The 22852-nt window shown below is 38.9% G+C and overlaps 1 protein-coding gene across 1 annotated transcript in view; it reads right to left on the bottom strand.

Moving 5' to 3' along the window:
• Positions 1-22852, bottom strand: part of LOC136857164 (sodium-coupled monocarboxylate transporter 2) — a 106745-nt gene that overhangs the window by 25067 nt on the left and 58826 nt on the right. The window contains exons 6-8 of the mRNA XM_067135595.2: positions 17826-17893; positions 14917-15071; positions 12632-12772 (exon numbers count right to left, since the gene is read on the bottom strand). Coding sequence (XP_066991696.2) covers positions 12632-12772; positions 14917-15071; positions 17826-17893 — 364 coding nt within the window. The remainder of the gene's footprint in view (positions 1-12631; positions 12773-14916; positions 15072-17825; positions 17894-22852) is intronic.

The raw sequence follows: 22852 nt of genomic DNA, 5'->3' as shown, positions 1-22852 counted from the left end.
CAGCGAGTGCAGTACCTGCAATGGCAAGTGGACGTAGTCATCTCAAAGAAGCTAAACAAAATTGAATTCACCAGCTATGTACATGCTCAGAATAAATAAATAAATAAATAAATAAATAAATAAATAAATAAATAAATAAATAAATAAATAAATAAATATTGTCATTATTATTAATTAATAAACAAACAAACTGAACTCGAGTATTTACTAAGATGTTGAAAGTTATCTCCTTGAGCTGCGATGCAAGTTTCACATCTTATGAGTTTTCAAAATGCACTTTGCAGTTCACGAATACTGACGGAATGCACAGTGTTCCTAATTTCGATTTTTAATTCTTCTGCAGTTCCAGAATTATTCCTGTAAACTTTTCCAAAATTCACATGCGCTCAAATCGGGTGAATGAGGGGACCATAGTGCTTTACTATGATCTGATCATCATCGAACTCTTCCCGCTATCGTTGCATAGAGCTACATGCTGTATGGGCTGTCACAGCATCCTGCTGGAATAACTGTACCTTTTCTCTTCTTCAGTCTGTTCAGCAAAAATTGGTTCAAGAATGCTGTGAATATAATGGTCAGTGTCCTGAAAAAAAAAAAAAAAAAATCTGACCGATAATTCATCAGGCACTAATAGCACACCATACACCCACCTTCACATCATGCAGATTCTCAGCTGTTAAATGTATAGGCTCCCTGTATCCCAGATTCTATTGTTCTGTGAACTGACATATCCAGTCAAATGAAACCATGCTCTTCGTCATGCATAAAAAGAAAGTTCTGATCCATGATACCACTGTGGAAATTATTCATTAAACAAAAACCCCATGGCACTACAGCCCTGATGGGCCTTGGCCTACCAAGCGACCTCTGCTCAGCCTAAAGGCCTGCAGATTACGAGGTGATGCATGTTCAGTGCAATGAATCCTCTCAGTCGTTATCCTCTGTTTTCTGGACCGAGGTCACCATCTCACCATCAGATAGCTCCTCAGTTGTAATCACGAAGGCTGAGTGGACCTTGAACCAATCTTCAGGGACAGGCAAAATTTTCTGACCTGGCCGGGAATCAAACCGGGGCCTCCAGGTGAGAGGCAGACACCTTACGTCTAGACCATTAGTCATTAGTCAATTGCAAAATCTAATTCTTGCAATGAAATCTGTAGGCTGTATGTTATGGACTGAATGAGTTCGCTAAGATCGTAAATGTAATCATTTTTCTGCATTACGTGCTGACGAATATGAAATACCAGTTTCCTGAGCTACTCTCTGAAGCAACTTACGTGGACTAACTTGCAGTCTTGTCTGTGTATCTTCTAACCTCTCCTGTGTGAAAACTGTTCTCCTTTCTGTTTTTTCTTATTAGTTATGGCACCGTTACTATGACATTTGCAAACGAGTTGTAGCACGTAACAATTTGATGGTACTGTAGAACCAGGAAACTGTCTACAGAATTTGAAGGCACCTATTAACTGGTTACTTCTTCTTGTGCAAGTAACACTCAGCCAAAAACATTCTCTGTGCTCTAGAGTACTTAACCATCACAATAATTACCTCACAACACACCTTAAAAATCCAAGTTACTAGCTGACTGATATGTCAGCTGTCAATACTTGTTACTGTGTCAAGCTTGACACAAGCTATATTGTGCTTTGATGAGCCTTTGATCAGAAGTGTGAAGTCTTAAACTATACTCTCTGTACTACAAAACACATCAGTCAGATGGGTATAAGTAATTCATGACAAGGTGTGTTGTCTGTGGTAGAAGACTAGTTCATAGATGTTCACTGTACATGTTTCAACATGATAATAATCCCTACCATAAAGTAGGGTTGGTTTGTGAGTGTTTTGTGGACGATAAGTTTCCAGAAGTTGTATTGTGATTTTTAACTTTGAGGTTGGATCAGATAGATTGGGCTATGAATCCTCCATGGATCCTCATGGAATGGGGAATAGGACTGCAGAGGGCAAACATCTTCTAGATTTATGTTTGAGAAATAATATGATTGTGAGTTGTGAGTAACACTTGGTTCAAGAAAAGGGACTTACAAAAGATAAGTAGGGACAATAAATATGGAACTGTGACTGATTACATACTCAATGACCAAATAGTTTGGAAGGTTGTAAACAATGTCAACATCTGCAAGGAGACCACAAGCCGTTATATGCAGATATCACAAAGAGAAAACCTCTTAAAGTCCACAATGAAAGATCACCAAAAATAAAATCTTGGAGACTTTCTGAAACAAGCGTGAAGGAAATGCTTCAAGAGAATCCTAGGAAAATGTTGCTGAAAAAAACTGAGATCGTCAGTTGAGGAATGGGACAACATGAAGAGAGCAGTGGTGAATACAGCAGAGTCACTATGTGGACAGCAGAATCAAATAAGAAAATCCAAAGAAACAACAGGGTGGAATGCTGATGTAAAAGATGCTGTCAAAGCCAGAAATGGTCCAAGATGAGCTTTTTACCATGCCAGAATGTAGGAAACCCAAGTGAAACTGAGACTAAAATATCATTTTACCAAGAAACAAGATTACAGGTCACAAGAATAATTGGCATTGAAAATGCCAAGAAGATCTTGCAAACAGAATATGGTGAGACAAACACAAGAACCTCCTGTATAGCATTGTTAAAAACAAAACAAATGATGATAATACCATTAACACAATAGAGCTTCAAAATGGAGAGGTAAGTAGAAATGAAATGTTACAGGAGTCCAGTAGATATTTCATTCACTTAATTAATGAACGTAGGTGCTTCGTTGCTCATTGTATTAACCCGCCATCGGTATCGTTGTTAGGTAGCCCCTAACAAAAACATTCCTTATTAAGAAAAGTTTTTTGGTTTAAGACTCAAACTTTTCAAACTCCAGGTATTCTCAAATGAGTTTATGAGTCACATGTTTTCCTTCGTTACACGATGATTCACGCACACGTGTCACGTGGAGGAGTGGGGGACGTGCGTTCTGTCTGGAGTGTTAGTCCGCGCCTCGCTACGATACCGGTCGCGTCACAGGCAGTGTTAGGAGCATTCTAGCCTCGATACCTTTGGCGTCACAGTTTTTGCGCATTCCGTGCTGGTGTAATGTTTTAGTAAACAGTATCACAGTGAAATTATAATGGCTAACAGGCCTAGTGAATCTCTTATTTTGAGCTGGATTGAAGAATCTTGCCCTGGAAATCGTAAAGCCACATCTGTTGAAGACGTGCTTTAGTCGATGTTCTGTCAATTGGTCTCAGAAATTCCATCAAAAATATCTTTGGTCAAGAACTTCCCGTCAGAAATGCGACACCAGCAGCCCCAGGTAAGTATTGCTAACAGTTCTCACTTCTACAATTTTACAAGTATCTAATTGAACACTTTGTAAAACTTCTTTTTATAATTATTACCAAAAAAAGCTATGGTGTTTACTGTATATATTTTCAGACGTTCCCGGGCGGAAACCAAGATGCGCCTACTCCCAGTTCGAAAAAACCGATTTACGTCAGCTCGCTGTGATGCGTGCAAACGCTCAACGTGCAAAGAGCACACTGGACTAACAAAAGTAGTATGCAGTGAATGTTTTTCGCAAGAAGTTGAAAGAAATGAGTGAACAGGACAATGATACAAAATAATGAGGTTTACAAATCATGTTAACATTTGTTTTGTACTGTAATATGTATTTGTAATGCCAAGGATTTTTATTACTTTTCATAATATTAAGTAATAGTTATGTAAATTTATATAAATAGTTAACATAAAACCAGTCTGTTAAAACAAAATTATAATTACCTTCTAAAAGAACGAAGACAGTGTATGAGTCGAAATTGTAGTAGCAAGTACTTAGGTAATAAACAATTGTGGATATATACAAATATGTAAGTATATATACTAAATAACCAAATACTAGTATAATTTATTCAAACTGCCGAGAAGAGCTCGTATATGAACTAAAATCATATACCAAGCCGATGTTAGGGAGCCCCTATACACGCTACCTCTCGCGTAAGCGCGGACAACGATACCGATGGCGGGTTAAAATAAAGAAATGTGAAGGTCTGCCTCTGACAGTGAGCAAAGAAATATTTCACATGCCCTGATGAAGGCCAGTGCAATTTGGCGGAAAGCTCGGCTTTGTTAAATGAATATAAGAGGCGTGTTTTTTAAGTAAGGTCCGTTTGAAAATAAGTACACAACGAAAAGTTATTTCAAAAAAAGTAAATTTATATTCAGAAAGTACGTACTTCACTCTAGTTTTCGACATAGTTGCCAAGTTTGTTCAAACACTTATCATACCTCGAAACCAATTTAAAAATACAGTAGAGTCTCACTTAACCGACCTTCGCTTATCCGACACTCTGTGTTATCCGACACTGGTAGGCTTAATTTGAACTTTAGGTGGATGCAATTCTGGGACACAGGGTGTGGAGGGTGCGACTGTAGGACAAGCACTGGCAGTCATGCGGTAGGATTGTTCAATGTAGTATTGGTTGGGTGCGGATGTTGTAGTTTTCATATCCTCTGTGAGTATGGCGAGTAAACGTAACAGAGTGATTGTTTCTGTGGAAGACAAGTAGAGTGGGTTAAAGAGACTGAACAAAGGGGAAGCTCTCCAAAAAATGGCTTCAGATTATGGTGTTGGACGTGTTACAGTGGGAGACTGGAAATATACGAGGGAATAAATTGAAAAGTGGTGCTCTACCAGAGCAACAAATGATGCCCTGAAAATTAGAAAAAACCAATGAAAAATGTGAGTACGAAAAAGTAAGTGAAGCACTATTTCTTTGATTCACTAAAAACCAGGAAAAGAGCTTGTCAATATCTGGCCACATTTTGCAAGAAATGGTGGTGTATATCCAGGAGTTTAATAAAGGGACCCTAATTTTACTGCCAGTGCTGGGTGGCTTGATCGGTGGAAAAAACGGTACGGCATTGGGCAGCTTAATATCTGTGGAGAAAAACTGTCAGCTAAATCCGATGAGGTTGTGAAATTTAAAAGACAATTTCAAGAAATAATTCTTGCTGAAGGATTATCCGGTGATCAGATTTTTAAGTGTGATGAGACTGGGCCAAATTTCACGATGCTGACATCAAAACTCTTGCAGCCCAAGCCAAGACGTCTGCACCTGGCTACAAGCGTAGTAAGAAAAGAGTACTGCATCTACTGTACAATTGAATTAATAAGTCAATAAATAGAGTCCCATAAAAAGTACATAATACAGTATAGCCTTCCTGTTTGGTTTAGTTCATTTTCAAAGTTGTTCTGTATTATCCGACATTTTCAGTGATCTGACGTACTCCAGGTCCCGTTTAAGTCGGATAATCGAGACTCTACTGTACCCTCTTCATAGAGACTTGCCACCTGCTCCGAAAACCAAGAGTTCACTGCCGTTTTCGCATCGTCGTCATCATTGTAATGGTTGCCACTGAGGTTATGTTTGAGGTGGAGGAACAGATGGTAATCGCTCGACGCAAGATCAGGATTGTAGGGTGGGTGGTCTAAGACTTCCCAGCCAAAACTGTCCAATAAATCGCGGGTCTGACCTGCAGTGTGAGGTCTTGCATTGTCATGGAGAAGGACAATTCCCTTTGTCAGCATGCCACATCTTTTGTTTTGAATTGCTCTGCGTAGCTTTCTCAGGGTTTGGCAGTATGCTTCTGCATTGATAGTGGTTCCTTGTTGCATGAAGTCGACCAACAAAACACCATGCCTATCCCAAAACACCGATGCCATGATTTTGTGCTGGGACAGAGTCTGTTTGGCCTTCACCTTTACAGGTGAGTGTGTGTGTCTCCATTCCATACTCTGTTGTTTAGATTCGAGTGTGATATGCGAAACCCATGTTTCGTCTCCAGTTACGATCTGACTCAAGAAGCAGTCACCTTCTTTGTCATAACGAGTCAAGAACTTGATCGCACACTCAAATCTTTGGTTTTTGTGGTCCTCTGTTAGAAGTTTCGGGATTCAACAGGAGCACAGTTTCCTAAACTTTAGGTGTTCAGAAACAATGTTGTAAAGCACTGATCTCGACACGTCAGGAAATTTGTTTGAGAGACCTGTTATTGTGAAGCGCCTGTTCTCACGAATCTTCGCTTCAACTGAAGCCACCAAATCGTCTGTAATCAAAGTAGGGCGACCAGAGCGGTCCTCATCATGGACGTTGTCACGGCCATCTTTGAATTGTCGTACCCACTTATGCACTTTGCTTTCACTCATAACAGTATCACCGTACACTTCGCAAATCTGTCAATGAATTTCTGCAGCAGACAGGTTCCTTGCTGACAAAAACCGTATCACTGACCGAACCTCACACGCTGCGGGCGAGTTGATAGTCTTAAACATCTTGAAAGCACAGAACAGAACCGTACTGGTTAGCTACAGAGCTGAAACTGAGCACAGTTGTTCCTGAGGCATGCTGGTACATGACGCCGCGCTCGTTGTGATTTGCGCGCGAACTACTAGTGTCTACAACAAAACGGACCTTACTTAAAAAACACGCTTCGTATATAGTGGCTTTAATCCAGTTAGCACATATATTTCTTTATTTCATTCACTTACTGAACTGTAGCATAAATGATGACTCTCCAAACACTATAAACAGTAATGCAGGAAGTTTGACCTGGCTGGATGGAGACAGCAATATATATAAAATGAAAAACAAGTCTGCTGATCTGGATGGGCTCAGTGTAGATGTCATCAAAGCACTTTGTGAGCTGGGCATATAATGGTTGTATGGAGTACCAGATAAAATTTGGCAAAAGAAAATGAAATCTACAGTAAGGGAAGAACATATATTTCCATAATTCTGCAAAGCCACTTGATATATTCAGTCATCTATACAATGTTATTGAATAAATTTGAAAGTATAGCTATGACTGTTTCTGTTCTCAACATTATGCCTTAAAATATTTCTGTACAAAAAGGGACCATAATGCTTATAGTTAAAAATTGCATTTGAAATAATTCTGAGCAACACTTCATTCATTATATTACTGAATAAAATGAACCATTATCATCTTACATAATTATTTTCTTAAAAACAAAATATATTTTTTGGAACAAAAATTGACACATAGAGAAACTTTCACCTCAGTTTTCTCAAAATCAACTTTTAGCCCCTATGCCCTTTTTCCTGAGATCTTCTCAGTTATAATATTTGACATAACATCCACACATATTAAGTAAAAAAAGAAAGCAGGCACAGATTTTTTAAAATATTCTGTTCAAGCACGCGATACCAGTTTCTTAAATATTCCATAACTGACAGTGTTTTTATATTAAACTAGCAATTAGCCACGGCTTCGCTCACGTGGATTTCGTAATTTGATCAAAGTAATCGTTCCTCGGCATTGTACTAAGACATTATCTGAAAATTCCTAAAGTATAAAATCTCACCCAAAAACTGAGTTTCATTTACCCCAGAAATTCGTTGTAAAGCATGTTTGTGGTATTACCTTTTGGGGCTAAAATGACCATGCGACATAGAAATGTACATGTGAGAAACAATCTTCTCTCAAGTCAAAAAAATAAATACATGTTTCTTTATTTTTAAAGAAGATTCCAAATACCTATTCCCACATTGGTAACATCTTCAGTTTTAGAGATATACATAAGTATCCCCACAAAAAGAATTCAACTCCTTGATCAGTCCTTTCCCCAACTCCACCCCAATCTAAGTGTATTTAAAAAAAAAAAAAGTTTCATTATTTTTGAAGGAGATTCCAAATACCAGTTTTCATGTCTGTACGTCTGTAACATTTTCAGTTTTTGAGATAAATGTATACTCATAAGAATAATTTTTCTTCTTCTTGACTTCTTTCCACCCCTCTCCTGCCTTAAGTGGACTTAAAAATTTGCTCCTTTATTTTGAAAATAAATTCACAATACCAACTTTCACATCTTCTTCTTCTTCTTGCGTTACGGCCTCTGTAGGACCACGGACAGCTCCTTCATGGATTGCATTTTCTTGTTCTCCTCCCAGAACCTCTTCATCCTTTCTCTTCTTCTCTCCCGCTCTTCTTCCGAGATATTCAGTATCTTCTTCTCTTGTCTGCTCCACTGGTGACTCTCAATCCTTTTCCTGTATCCATCTCTATCATTGATCTCTGGCATATTAGTCGGTATGTACTTGCTTCTCCAATTTTCCTTTTCTTCCACCTTGATCCCCAATTCCGACCAATCTTTCCGGAGTTCAACTACCCACTTGGTTCCTGTCTTTCCTCGTGTCCTCGCTGTTGTTTCCCATACTCTTTTCGTCATTCTATCCATATTCATCCTGATTACATGTCCCGCAAACCTTGCTCTTTTCAGTCTGATTTCTTCTGAGATTGTCCTCATGTTCCGGTATAGTTCTTCCCTGGGTCTCCTCATCCATCTCTCACCTCCTGGTCTTTCCTCGTGTCCTCGCTGTTGTTTCCCATACTCTTTTCGTCATTCTATCCATATTTATCCTGATTACATGTCCCGCAAACCTTGCTCTTTTCAGTCTGATTTCTTCTGAGATTGTCCTCATGTTCCGGTATAGTTCTTCCCTGGGTCTCCTCATCCATCTCTCACCTCCTCTCTAAGGGCCTAGTATTTTCCTCAATATTTTTCTCTTCTCTTTCTCTAGTTGTTCCGCACCATTTCTATTTCTATTTCACCAGTGCTATTGTCTCAGCAGCATATAATACAGCATTTCTCATCGTTGCCTTGTAATGTCTAATCTTTGCGTCTGTAGATATATACTTTTTATTGTATATATCTCTGGTCATACAGAAGGCTGATCGCATCTTCTTTATCCTCTCTGTTATTCCCTCATTGCTCCTTCAGTTTTTAAGATAAAGTATCCTCATATACATATTTCAACCCCTTATTTCCTTATTTTCAACCCCACACCCCTTACGTCAATTTAAAAAAAAAAAAAAGTGTTTCTTTATTTTTAAAGGAGATTCCGAATACTAATTTTCACGTCAGTAACATCTTCAGTTTTTGAGATATAAGTATCCTCTTAAAAGTAATTCAACTCCTTTTTCACCCTTCCCCCTTTCCTACCCAATATGATGATTCCCCCTTCACCTAAAGTGCGTGAATCTTTATTTTTAAAGGAGATTCCAAATCCCAACTTTTACATCTTTGACATCTTTAGCTTTTGTGATATAAGTATCCTCATAGAAAGAATTCAACAAATTGTTCAATTCATTCACCCCTATTAAGTGTATTTTCCAAAGACAAAAGAACACGTGTTTCTTTACTTTGGAAGAAGATTCCAAATACAAATGTTCATGCCTCTAACATCTTCAGTTTTGAGATATAAGTATCCTCATAAAAAGAATTCAAGTCCTTTTTCACCCTAGCCCGTTAAGTTGATTCACCCCCACCCCCTCCAAAAATGCATGTTTCTTTATTTTCAAAGGAGATTCCAAATACAAATTTTCATGTGTGTAATCTTAAGTTTTGGTGATCTAAGTTTCTCCATAAAAAGAATTAAATATTTTCACTTCTTTTCACCCTTTCCCCTTAAATGAATTTTCCAAAAACCAAAAATACTTGTTTCTTTATATTTAAAGGAGCTTCCAAATGCCAATTATCACAACTGTGACATCTTCAGTTTTGAGATACTGGTACATGTATCCTCATAAAAAGGAATTAAACTCCTTTTTCACCACCCCCGCCCCCAAGTTGATTGCCCCCCGAAAATGCACATTTCTTTATTTTTAAAAGAGATTCCAAATACTAATTTTCACATCTGTAATGTCTTTAGTTTTTGAGATAAAAGTATCCTCATACAAAGAATTCAACTAATTTTTCAATTAATTCACCCCTCTTAAGCGGATTTTCCGACCACAAAAGATTATGAGTTTCTTTACTTTGAAGGAAAATTCCAAATACAAATTTTTATGTCTGTAACTTCTTCAGTTCTTGAGATATAAGTATCCTCATGAAAAGAATTCAACTCCTTTTTCACTCCACCTCCGCCAGTTAATTTGGTTTCCCCCCTACCCAAAAAATGCGTGTTTCTTTATTTTTAAAAGAAATTCCAAATACCAATTTCCACATCTGTAACCTCCAGTTTTGAAATATAAGTTTCTCCAGAAAAAGAATTCATTTTATTACTTCCTTTCACACTCCCCACTCAAGTGAATTTTCTAAAAACAAATAGTACCCATTTCTTTATAAGAGCTTCCAAAGACCAATTATCATGACTGTAACATCTTCAGTTTTTGAGATATATGTATCCTCGTAAAAGGAATTCTTTACCATGTTCATCCCCCCCCCCCTCCTACCAAGTTGATTCCTCCCCAAATGCGTGGTTTTATTTTTTTATTTTTAAAGGAGATTCTAAATACCAGTTTTCATGTTTGTAACATCTTTAGAATTTTTTGGTATATATACATACATTATCATACAAATAATTCAACTAATTTTTCAATTCTTTTTTCCCCCAAACCCCCTCCCCCTGTTGAGGGTTTTTTCCGAAAACCAAAGAACACGCATTTCCTTATTTTTAATGGAGATTCCAAATACCAAATTTCACGTCTGCAACATGTTAAGTTTTTGAGATATACTGTAGATATGCTAATTTAAAAAGTTCACCCCGTTTTTCAGTACCCCTTAAGTGGATTTTCCAAAAAAAAAAAAATTATGTTTCTTTACTTTTACAGGAAATTCCAAATACCAGTTTTCAAATCTATAATATGTTACATGTCTTAGATAATTTGCAGATATAGTCTTTTTTTAAATTCACCCCGTTTGTCACTCCTGTTCATTCCCTATTCATTGGATTATCCAAAAACACAAATACCAATTCTTATGTCTGTAACATCTTCGGTTTTTGAGATATAAGTCTCCACATAATAGGTGTTTAACCCCTTTTTCATCCCCCCCAATATGATTTTCCAAAAACAAAATTACATGTTTCTTTTACGCAGTGGCGGCCGGTCAGTACGTGCTACCGGGCTCCAGCACGTAGCTTGGAACTGTAAGGAATATTATTTATGTACAGTACAATTATCCTGGTGCCTTTTCATTGTTTTGAGTACGATATGAATTTGTGTTTTGTGAAAATCAGGACGAGATTTGTCGAACTCCTAGCGCCGTTCTCCCGGGGAACAAGGCTCGTGCTCATGTGAAGTGAGCCCTTGCCTGTAGCCTGAAGGAAGCAATACGCAGGCGCAGCCAAGCTTGCAACACTCCCCCTAGCCGGCGGAGTATACCGTAAACCGGGATCAACTTTCACTGATCCCGTTTATAGTTACTTCCTCTCCCGCAAGGGGGTAGAATTACTCGATGTCTCCTGCTACCCAGAGCGCAGCGAGGGATCCAGTCGGCCGTGCTTATGTTGAACGTGGTAAGCGAATCTGCCACTAGAGAGTAGCATCGTCTGGGTTCTAAAGTAAAGCGTAAGTGGAGGCAATCTATCTCACACATGCTTATTAAAATATCCATCTTCCTTTGTGTCAAAAATAAGGAATTAGTAGGTGAGTCAAAGAATCTTTGACTGACCCTAAATGTTATCCCGCATTACAATGTAATTTACTCTGGTGAAATGAAATAGCTTATGGCTTTTAGTGCCGGAAGTATCCGAGGACATGTTCGATTCGCCAGATGCAGATCTTTTGATTTGACGCACGTAGGCGACCTGCGAGTCGTGATGAGGATGAAATGATGATGACAACACGTACACCCAATGATGGTTAAAATTCCAGACCCTGCCGGGAATCGAACCCGGGATCCCTGTGACCAAAGGCCAGCGCGCTAACCATTTAGCTATGGAGCCGGACATTTACTCTGGTAATAGGGGAGGTCTCAATGAATCAGTTGGCAGCTCTTTCAGTTGCTTTGTGCGGTTTTTAATCTCGCGGTTATATTACTGGTGCGTTTTTTTTCTGTCATTGTGTTAGTGTTAAAGTTTATACGAAGATTTATCAAATTATTTATCCACTGCAGTGTATAAAAAGTGAAATTAAATTAGTGTTCTTAGTGGGGATCTATATTCCCACGATTCTATTTGCACTGATGTAAGTTGCGCCATTAGGTTAGTAAAAACAATATTTCACGAATGAATTATTTATCTCGTAGAAGACAGTTGTCGAAGAATTCATCTGCTTCCAAATTAATGTCGTTTTTGTTTGTTCTGAGTTATAAATTGTGAGAAAAGTTGTATTATTATTATTATTATTATTATTATTAGTAGTAGTAGTAGTAGTAGTAGTAGTAGTAGTAGTAGTAGTAGTAGTAGTAGTAGTAGTACCAAGTTTGAAGTATGCGTTGTTCATCATGGCAATATGCAGATTTAAAACAGCGTATTTAGCTTGTTTTTTGTAGCACGCAGGACGATTTTTTCACGAGCCGCCACTGCTTTTACGCCTGTAAACTTTTAAGTTTTTGTGATATAGATATCTTCATTGTAAAAATTCACCCCCCTTTTCACCCCCTTAGCGACGGATATCCAAAAATCCTCCTTTGGAGAGCACCTACACCCTAATATAAATATATACCCAAAATTTCATTTCTTTATGTCCAGAAGTTTTGGCTCGGCGATGATGAATCAGTCAGTCAGTCAGTCAGTCAGTCAGTCAGTCAGTCAGTCAGTCAGTCAGTCAGTCAGTCAGTCAGTCAGTCAGGACATGTTATTATATATATATATAGATATATAATTTTTGAAGAACTTACCATCGCGCAGCATTCATAGTTGGAACAGAAAGGAGACGTTGACACATTGCCTGATTTACACCCATTTGGGCCAGCCAGCTGAAGGATATACCAATAGTAATTGTTAAGAACGTCGCCCGAGCAAATGGGTCAGGATCCATGCTAGAATGAAATATCGAAGAGGTGTCATCCTTATCTTAAATGGTAACATTAAATTGTCTAATTATACTAATACTAAATTGTCTAATTATACTACAGCTTATATGGTGTTGATAAAACACCTGTATTCTTACACAGATCAGTCAAATACCTCTCATTTGCATTTTGGTGATCAATTCGACGAGTTAACATAAGGGGAGAATTTCGTTACCAGCTGTTTGCTTGAGGGAGAAAGAAAATGAAATTGCCCTGATTACACATGCACGCACGCGCACGCTCACGCTCACGCACGCACACACACACACACACACACACACACACACACACACACATTGAAGGCTATTATTATACCTATCAGTATTTGAACAGAAAGCCTCTGTGAATTATCTCTGTGGCCTCTTATTATTAAATAATAAAAACTGAGTCCAAATATCATCACCTTGGTTTCTCTCTGCTTCTCTTACCCTCAATGGTCAAGTCCATTATTCTCCATTCTGCATTCAGGAGATAGAGGGTTCGAACCCCACTGTCAGCAGCCCTGAAGATGGTTTTCCATGATCCCCATTTTCACACCAGGCAAATGCTGGGGCTGAACCTTCATTAGGGCCACAGTCACTTCTTTCCCACTCCTATCCCATTCCTATCCCATCATTGCCATAAGACCTATCTGTGTCACTGCAACGTAAAGCAAATTGTAAAAATGTAAGTAACCTCCCCTCCTCCATTCGCTTCAGCTGTCACCACCATCAACATCAAGCCCAGTTTATGTATACAGCTTTATCCATTGAGTTTATTCCTAACTCCTCATTCTAAGTACAGTACCTTGCTGCCATTTTTCCTGCCTGTTTGTACCAGCAATCATTCTTGGTACTTTCATATCCATTACTTCCAGTTTATCCTGTGTTCACCCAGCTTGTGTGTTGTAAAGTTGGTCTGAAAACAGACTGATGTAATGATAGTAGATAGATATGATTTATTTTATATTACAGTTAAAATCAAGTTTTAGCCCCCTTTCCCCAGTGCTTTAAAGAAGTCAGCATCTTTGGTTATTCTAGCTAAGTGCTGATACATAAAATGATTTGAAACAGTTAATTTATTTACATCACTTTACTCATATTTTCAGAGTTATCTGTGTGCCGGTTGCGCAAAATAAAACTGACGTGGAAAATATTTACAATAAGACTGATGCGGGATTGACTCTTGTTAATGAACATCACAGAAGATGCTGGAAATGGTCTCTTCTGAAGAAATGAAAACTGAAGATCAAAAAATCCTGACTCCACCGGCAAAATTCAACACGCGAAGATTCGTCTGGACATTTTAATGTATGCACAACAGTAAATTTGTAAGGATACAGATGCAGGTTCTTTCTGATAATGTTTTGACATGACCATCTCTTAATTCTCACTTGCACAGATAAACGGCGTTGAGATTTTGTTGGACTTCGTTACAGGCTTTCCTTCACTCCAGCAATGTTTTCCGGTGTTTGAATTCTTATATGTTATGATTCTCATATTTTGGTCCGTATTTTCAGATAGTTACAGCTTTTATTTGCTACAAAGCCTGTTTCACACCATTTTGTCACTAAGTTTTGCATTGCAGACTTTGTGAGAGGTTTTGCCAAAAAACATCCTTCCTAAACTCATGCGGAAACAATTTGACACAGGTTTTCCACAAATCGTGCTTTACGTAACACTCAACAATACGCGCTGTTTTATCGTGAGCATCATTTTGTATTGCATTCTACTGGTCACTAAATGCATCTGCTCCTCTCAATCACTCACACGTAATGACACAGCAACATACTCGGGAGATGCACATGTGCAAATATGTGACAGCAACTGTTTGGTGCATCGAAATCACGGTTTCCAGCATTTCCTGTGATGGGCAGTTCTCCTGCTCATTAACAAGGGTCAATTTTGCGTCAGTCTTATAAATATTTTCTGGACCAGTTTAATTTGCCCACTCTATATAAAAATAGTCTGGTTGATATGACAAGGTCATGAGAACTTGTATTTGCATAAATCTTTTAAACAGTTATCAGAATTCTGGATAAGTGGGTTGTTGAAACTATGTATCCTAACAAAGCTATATCACATAACCGAAGCTCTGATGAGCTGAACCATGCTAAATAATCATTATTTTACTTGAAGAACTCAAGGCGGTGTCCCTCTGCGTTAATTCTCCACATGTTGCTGAATCCTCCAATATCAATGAGGCCAATGATGATAACAATAATTGTTGCTGCTACCATCACCACTTGTTGTACAAAATCTGTCCAAACCACAGCTTTCAGTCCACCCTGCAAATGGGAAATAAGAAATATTGAAGTAAACATCAAAACATTTGTCCACAAAGTGGTTTTTGATCTACCTTGTAACAGGAGGTAATGAAGGTTATTCAAAAAATTTTGTTTTGTAATACTTGACAGTCCCTTATTTGAAAGAAAGTAATGATTACTGTTACTTGAAGAACTCAGTGTGAATGATTTCACATAAATGCAATCAATTGTTATTAGAATACTGGATAAGTGGGTTGATAAAAATTGTCTATCTTTATACAATTTGTAGTTTAACAAAGCTATACCATATGACTAAGGCTGTGAAGAGATGAATGATGCTAAGTAATAAATGAAAAACCGAGCTCGATAGATACAGTCGCTTAACTGCGGGCAGTATCCAGTATTCAGGAGATAGTAGGTTCGAATCCCACTGTCGGCAGCCCTGAAGATGGTTTTCCGTGGTTTCCCATTTTCACACCAGGAAAATGCTGGGGCTGTACCTTAATTAAGGCCATGGCCGCTTCCTTCCCAGTCCTAGCCTTTTCCTGTCCCATCGTCGCCATAAGACCTACCTGTGTCGGTGCGACGTAAAGCCAATAGCACACAATAAATGAAAAATTTGTTATTAGAATTATGGAAAAGTGGGTTCTTCAGACTGTGTATCTTTATGCAATTTGTAGCTTAAACAAAGTTATACCATGTAACTAAGTCTGTGAAGAGTTGAATGATGCTAAGTAATAAATGAAAAATTTGTTTTTAGAATTATACAAAAGTGGCCTCTTGAAACTGTTTGTTTCAGGCAAGACCATAACACTTGTACAGACAGCTCAACATAAATTCAAAATGGATTCATCTCTAAAATGAATTATGAATCACCACTGATCTGCATTTAAGGGGAGTTGCCCAGGTGCCAGATTCCTTACTAGTTGTTTACTTAGACTTCTTAAATGATTTCAAAGAACTTGGAAATTTATTGGACATCTTCCTTGGTGAATTATTCCAATCCCTAATGCCTCTTCCATTTTTTTTTTTTTTGCCAGGGGCTTTACGTCGCACCGACACAGATAGGTCTTATGGCGACGATGGGATAGGAAAGGCCTAGGAGTTGGAAGGAAGCGGCCGTGGCCTTAATTAAGGTACAGCCCCAGCATTTGCCTGGTGTGAAAATGGGAAACCACGGAAAACCATCTTCAGGGCTGCCGATAGTGGGATTCGAACCTACTATCTCCCGGATGCAAGCTCACAGCCGCGCGCCTCTACACGCACGGCCAACTCGCCCGGTAATGCCTCTTCCAGTAAGCAAATATTTACCCCAACTTGTCCTCTCAAAATTCCAACTTCATCTTTGATCTTTTCTACTTTTAAAAGCGCTACTCAATATGTTTTGGCATCCATGGGTTCCATAGGAATATATGTCTAATCAATGGATTCCACACCCCAAGGGATAATTGTGTATGCTGACTTTGCAGCAAGCCCTGTCCTCATTATCATGTAATGAACTTCATCAATAGAATGCATCCTCTCAGTATATTTGCTAAAGACTGGTGAAGAATTGTGAATGATGTGTATGACCCGTTATGTATCTATGGATATTACATATTGTGATGCTCGTGTAGCTCTTCCGTTATAATATGTATGCACATTGTGCTTAATAAATTAGTTTTTAAAAAAACACCAGTCAACCTTATTCATCATTCCACACCATCTCTCCACTGACAGCTCAGAACATATTGCTTAGTTGAGCAGCTTGTCTCCTTACTCCCGAGTCTTTCTATCCCAAAGTTTGCAGCATTTTAATAACACTACTGTTTTGTTAGAAATCGCCCATAACAAATAGTGTTGCTTTCCTTTGGATTTCTTTCCAGTTCTCCAGTCAACTATTCCTGGTAAGGGCCCCAAATACTGGAACCATACTCTAATTGTGGTCTTACCAGTACCAGTGACTTACATGCCCTCTCCTTTACATCCTTACTATAACCTCTAAATATCTCCATAACCATATGAAGAGAGATCCTGTATTTACAATCTGTATTTACAGTCCTGTTCTCTGAGATTCCCCCAATGAAGGTCTTTCCTTATATTGACACCTAAGTACTGACATAATCCTTATGAGGCACTTTCACTCCATCAACACAGCAATTAAAACTGAGAGAAATTTTCCTCTTGGTGAAACTTACAACCTGACTTTTCACCTCATTTACCATCATACCGTTGTCTGGTATCAGTCACACAACAGTTTCAAGATCTTATTGCAGTCGCTCACAATCCTGTGTTTTATTTCTTGCTCCATACAGTATAACATCAGCAGCAAAAAGCTTTATCTGTGATTCCAAATCTTATTTTAGCATTGCTGAATATCTTTGATGTGTTACAAAATTTGAAAAGTGGTACAAGGCCTGAAACTGAGTCAACTCCGGCACAGGTGCTCAACTAACTAGAGATGCAGTTTAGGAGGAGGAGGAGGAGTGTTGATAGTTATTTGTCCATCGGATGGAGGCATAAAGCCTTGAGCATACCTCACAAAGTTGCTGCGAGAGCGCACTGATATGTCTCTAGTGGGATCGGATAGGCATGTTGTTCATTTCATCCTAGTATCTTCCCTGATGAGGTTGATGTCAGGAAGGGCATGCAGTTATAACAAAATCCATCTTAACACTAGAGGATATTTCACTTCAGTCTTGAGTAACTCTAAAATTATTTCTAATAAATATTGTGTTCACTGAATGGGTACAAAGTACAAATGTCTGTATTTCATGATTTAAAGCTAAAACTCACCAACATTGTATAGAAAATGCATACACAGCTTACGATTGGAGTGACAGCATGGAGACTCATTCCAGACACTGGAACATGAGAAACATCAATATAAGTACGGTATCTATGAAGTGAAATTTAACTAAACAGTATCAGTACTATAAAATCCTGATTTACAAAGCTGATGCCCCAGACAGAAGTAGTTTTTCATATGAATATCTCAAGAGGTAGAGGTGAAACTTAGTAGTGATCTGCATTTAGGGCACTTGCCCAGGAGGCAGATTCCCTATCAGTTGTTTACCTCCACACTGGAAGTGATGTTAATCCCTAAGGTTAAGTTCAATTACTCCTGAGTCACTTCTGCAAAATAAACCAAGTAGCTCATACAATTCATTAAGGACCTTATCAATATAGGTGTGTCACATGATCATCATTAATAAATGGACCATTTCTCTCAAAAGGTTATTTTAGAAATTTAGCATACTTAATTTCAAAGTAATCATTTCATGAATATAAAATGCACATGGATCTTAAAACAGGGTTGCTGCTTATAATACACCAATTGATGACGACAATTTTTTTTTTTACAAACAAATGGACCACTAAGGATCACGCTACAACTTAATTTCTTTCTCTTCGTGTGGAGTTTTCTCTGTGTCCAATACTCCTTCATGCGTTCGTTGCCCTGCTTCCGTTGTTCATCTGTCCAGGCTCTTCCAGTCTTCCTAGTTCTTCCTGAGCTTGAACACCTTCCAAATTCTTCAGTGTGTTCCTAAACATATTCCTTTCTAACAGCTGGTCTTCCAAGATGCTTAACCTTTCCATAGCTTTCTTCATTTCCTTAATCCATACTGTAGTGGTCTTTTTTCTCCAGAAGTAATCGAATATCTGTTTGGTAAGTCTGTTTGTGTTCATTCTGTACAGATGTCCAAGAAACGCCAGCCTCCTTTTCTTCATGGTCTCTGAGATTCTTTCCACCTTCTGGTAAACTTTCTTGTTGCTCCGAAGTTTCCATCTGCTTTCAATCTGGACAGCTCCCATAATTTTTCTGAGGATTCTTCTTTCCAGGACCTCTAGCTTCTCCAGCTTGTAGTTCATGGACAGGCATTCACTGGCATACAGGCATTCTGTTTTGACCACGGTTGTTGTAATGTTTTAATTTGGAATTCCAGGATAAGCACTTCTTATTGTAGATGTTTTTGTCAAGCCGTATGCTCTCTCCATTTTTGAGATCCGATCTTCCACCTGATATTCTCCCTAGACAGATTGGAATTATCCCTTGATGTTCAAGTTCTGAGTTCCATATTCTCACTATCTTTTATAGGACACAGTTGAATAGGAGTGGGGATCCATCCCCTTGCCTCACGCCTGTCTTGATTTCAAATGATTGTGAGAGATGCCCGAAGAATTTTACCTTGGAGGTTGTGCCTGTTAGGGTCTCTTTGATTATATTTGCCAGTTTGGTTTTGACTCCAAATTCCCTAATGATCTTATCCAAAGTCTCTCTGTCCACCGAATCAAAGGCTTTTTTGAGGTCTATAAATGACACCACAATTTTCTTACCACTCAACATTCTGTGGCGGAGTATCGACTTCAGGTTGAATATTTGTTCGATACGGGAGCGGCCTTTCCTAAACCCTGCTTGGTATTCCCCTAGTTGTTGGTCCAGATTCGCTTCTATTCTATTAAGAAGCAGTTCTGAGAGAATTTTATAGGCGATCGGGAGGAGGGACATACCCCTATAATCACCCCTATAATTGTTGACATCCTGCTTGTTCCCTGACTTATGCAGCAGATGGATAAGTGCTGTTTTGCATTCTTCTGAGATTGTCTCCTTCTCCCAGATTTCCTTGACGATGTGGTGAAGATCATCTAAGATTTCCGGTTCTGCCCATTTCAACATTTCTGCCGTTATTGAGTCCTCTCCACTTGCTCTGTTGTTTTTGAGGTTTTCAAGAGCTTCCTTGACTTCTTCCTTTATTGGTGGATCATCATCTTCTGAGTTCTCTGGTATGCCTGGAAAAAATTCTAGTTTGGAGGTTGGTGAAGGACAATTCAAGAGAGTGTGGAAGTATCTGGCTAATATCAAACAGTTTTCTTGTTTGTTCAATCCGATTTTACCCTGTTCGTTTCTGAAGCTCAAACTTGGCACTTGGTATCCTTTGAGTTTTCTCTTGTTGAAGGTCTGATAAAAGTCTCTGGAATTGTTCTTGACAAAGTCGGTCTGGATCTCTTCCAGTTGTGCTCTTTCAAACGATCATTTAGTCCTGGATGTTTCTTTCCTCTGTTGCCCGAATTGTTCCATGTGTTCCTTTCCTCTGGAGCATTTCCATTTACTCCATTTCTTGGACCTCTCCCTGAGAGCTTCCTCACACTCTTCATTCCACCATATTTCTCTTTTCCTCCTAGCCTGTCCGAGTGTTTTCTTTGAGGCTTCATTGATTCCCGTGCATAGTTCTTGCCAGTTCCCCTTTCTGCTGGTCCGGATTTTGTCCCTGAAGTTTCTAATGATGTCTTCAGTGATGTTCATTTTGTTTGTGTTGTATCTCATTATTTTAGGTGGGTCTCTCTTTTGTCCTACTGGGAGAAAACAGATTTTAACTTTGGAGAGATAGTGGTCTGAATCGAATTCACCATTCCTAATCGCTTTGACGTTCATCACTTCCTTTGAGTTTTTCCTTGTTATCGCTACGTGATCCAATTGGAATTCCCCTAGTTCAGGATTCGGAGATACCTATGTTTTTAATTTTCTCAGGAGTTTCTTGAAGTGTGTTGACATAAGTTTCAACTGAAAACCTTTACAGAGTCCAATGAGCCTTTCCCTATTCTTGTTTGTCCTCTTATGTGCTGGATATTCCCCTACGACGTCTCTGTACTTTCGTTCCTTCCCAATCTGTGCGTTGAAGTCTCCCAGCAGGATTTTTATGTTGCTCTTGGGTATCCAGGTGATTTCAGTTTCCAGAAGATCCCAGAAGTTATCAACTTTCTGTGGGTTCTTCTTGTTGTCTTCGTTGATAGGAGCATGACAGTTGATGAGAGTGTACCTCTTATTCTTGCAATTAATACTTAGTAGAGACAATCTTTCAGATTTTGATGTGAAGTCTGTGACATTGTTTACTACCTTCTTGTTTATGTAGACGCAGGTTCTGAACAGAGGCATGTTGGTGGTTGTTCTAATCACCAGCTTTCCTTTGAATATTCTGTATGGGTTGATGTCCATGATGTTTTCTTCCAGGAATCTTGTCTCTTGTACAGCTAGGATCTGGATTTGATTTGTTTCCAAAAGCTTTTCTAGTTCTTTTTGTTTTCCGACTCTGGTAAGTGAGTTGATGTTTATTGTTCCAATGAAATAGTTCTTCTTGAATTTGAGTTTGGAAGGTGATTCAAGACGCTCTGACTCGTCTTTCTCGCAGATCTTGGGACTCCCCAGAATCCTAGGTCCCATTGCATTGCATAGTGCAATGGTGGATTTCTCTGCCGTGCTGCCACCTGGGGTAGTGCTTTCTTTCAGCGACATTTCCATCTTGCAAATTAAGTTGTGATTATTATAGAGCAAAGGGACCATGCTTGTGCTATGGCCATGGAACAAAGCTCTGCATTTGGGAGACAAATGGGTTCAAACCCCACCATCATGTCACCTGTCCTGAGAATTGTTTTCTGCAGTTTCCCGTTTGCACTTCCAGGCAAATTCCAGGACAGTTCCTATCCATAGGCCACAACTAATTCCTTCCACACTGGGTGAGATGGCCATGTGGTTAGGAGCGCACAGCTGAGAGCTTGCATCCAGGATATAGTGGTTTGAGCCCCACTGTCGGCAGCCGTGAAGATGGTTTTCTGTGGTTTCCCATCTTCACACCTGGCAAATGCTGAGGCTGTACCTTATTTAAGTCCATGGCCACTTCCTTTCCATTCCTAGGCCTTTCCTATCCCATTGTCACCATAAGACCTATCTGTGTCAGTGCGACGTAAAGCCAATTCTAAAAAAACAAAGAAAAAAGATTCCTTCCAACTCCATACCAATTTCATTCACCTTTATTAATGTTATCGTCAATAACTCCTCAACTGAGGTTGGCGGCAGAAAGGGCATCCACCCGTAAAACTTGCCATATCATTTCATCTCACCTCATCCTGGACCTCATATTGGGAAACAGACCAAGGAGATTTAGTTTTTAAACTGCATTTTCTGGTGAAGATTGTACTATGTTCCTCTTTTCCCATTATGGGCAACTCACAAATTGAAAATTTGGAGGCATTCAGTGAATACTCCAAGGCTTTATCAAATCAGCTCAGAAAACAGTTATGAGGGTGATTATTAACTTTATTACAAATTCAGGGTTTATTTGGCTAGATGTAGAGGCTTGCTGGGATGCAGTTTCATGTTGGTTTGAGTGAGGTTAGTGGAATGAAAGTTTCATGCTGGTATAGCACATGAAGTCAAATTTTCTTACACCAGTGACCACACTCTAGATCAGAGGTGAAAAACTAGAACCCTCAGTACCTTGTCACTGGCTAAATATACCAAGAAACTCATTGATCTCACTGAAAGAAGGAAACTGTTCATCCTAACGCTGAGTGAAATGTGGAAGATAACTTAAGGGCTACAGGGAAACGAACGTTATATATCTTTGCTAGTTGACTGGTTATCTTAGACTGAGTCAAAGAACATAAAGTGTATTGAAATTATTTGAAATGTTGGTGACCTGTTCATAAGGTACCTACATAAAATAATGACTTGGTCCAAACTGGACAAAGAGCATGATAATGGTTCAACTGACTGTAGAAACTTCAGTTCTAAAATTAACTATTAACTTTACTTTTCTTGGTACACATCATGGTAGATGAGCTACATGTACCGCTGTGTAAGGGTGTTGTCTGTGAGTGCAGGTGTAATTGTGTGGGCTAAGAATGGGAAGGAAGTGTCCATGGCCTTGAGGAAGGTACCATCCCAGTATTTGTCTACAGTTGAAATGGGAAAGCACAGAAAAACCATTTCAAGGATGGCTGATAGGGGATTTTAATGGTACAGGTCTTGATTCCCATAGGAAACA

The sequence above is a fragment of the Anabrus simplex genome, chromosome 1 (genome assembly GCF_040414725.1).
Source record: "Anabrus simplex isolate iqAnaSimp1 chromosome 1, ASM4041472v1, whole genome shotgun sequence".
NCBI lineage: Eukaryota > Metazoa > Arthropoda > Insecta > Orthoptera > Tettigoniidae > Anabrus > Anabrus simplex.
Note: the sequence above shows the minus strand (reverse complement) of the source record. Positions and strands in the feature narration are given on the sequence as shown.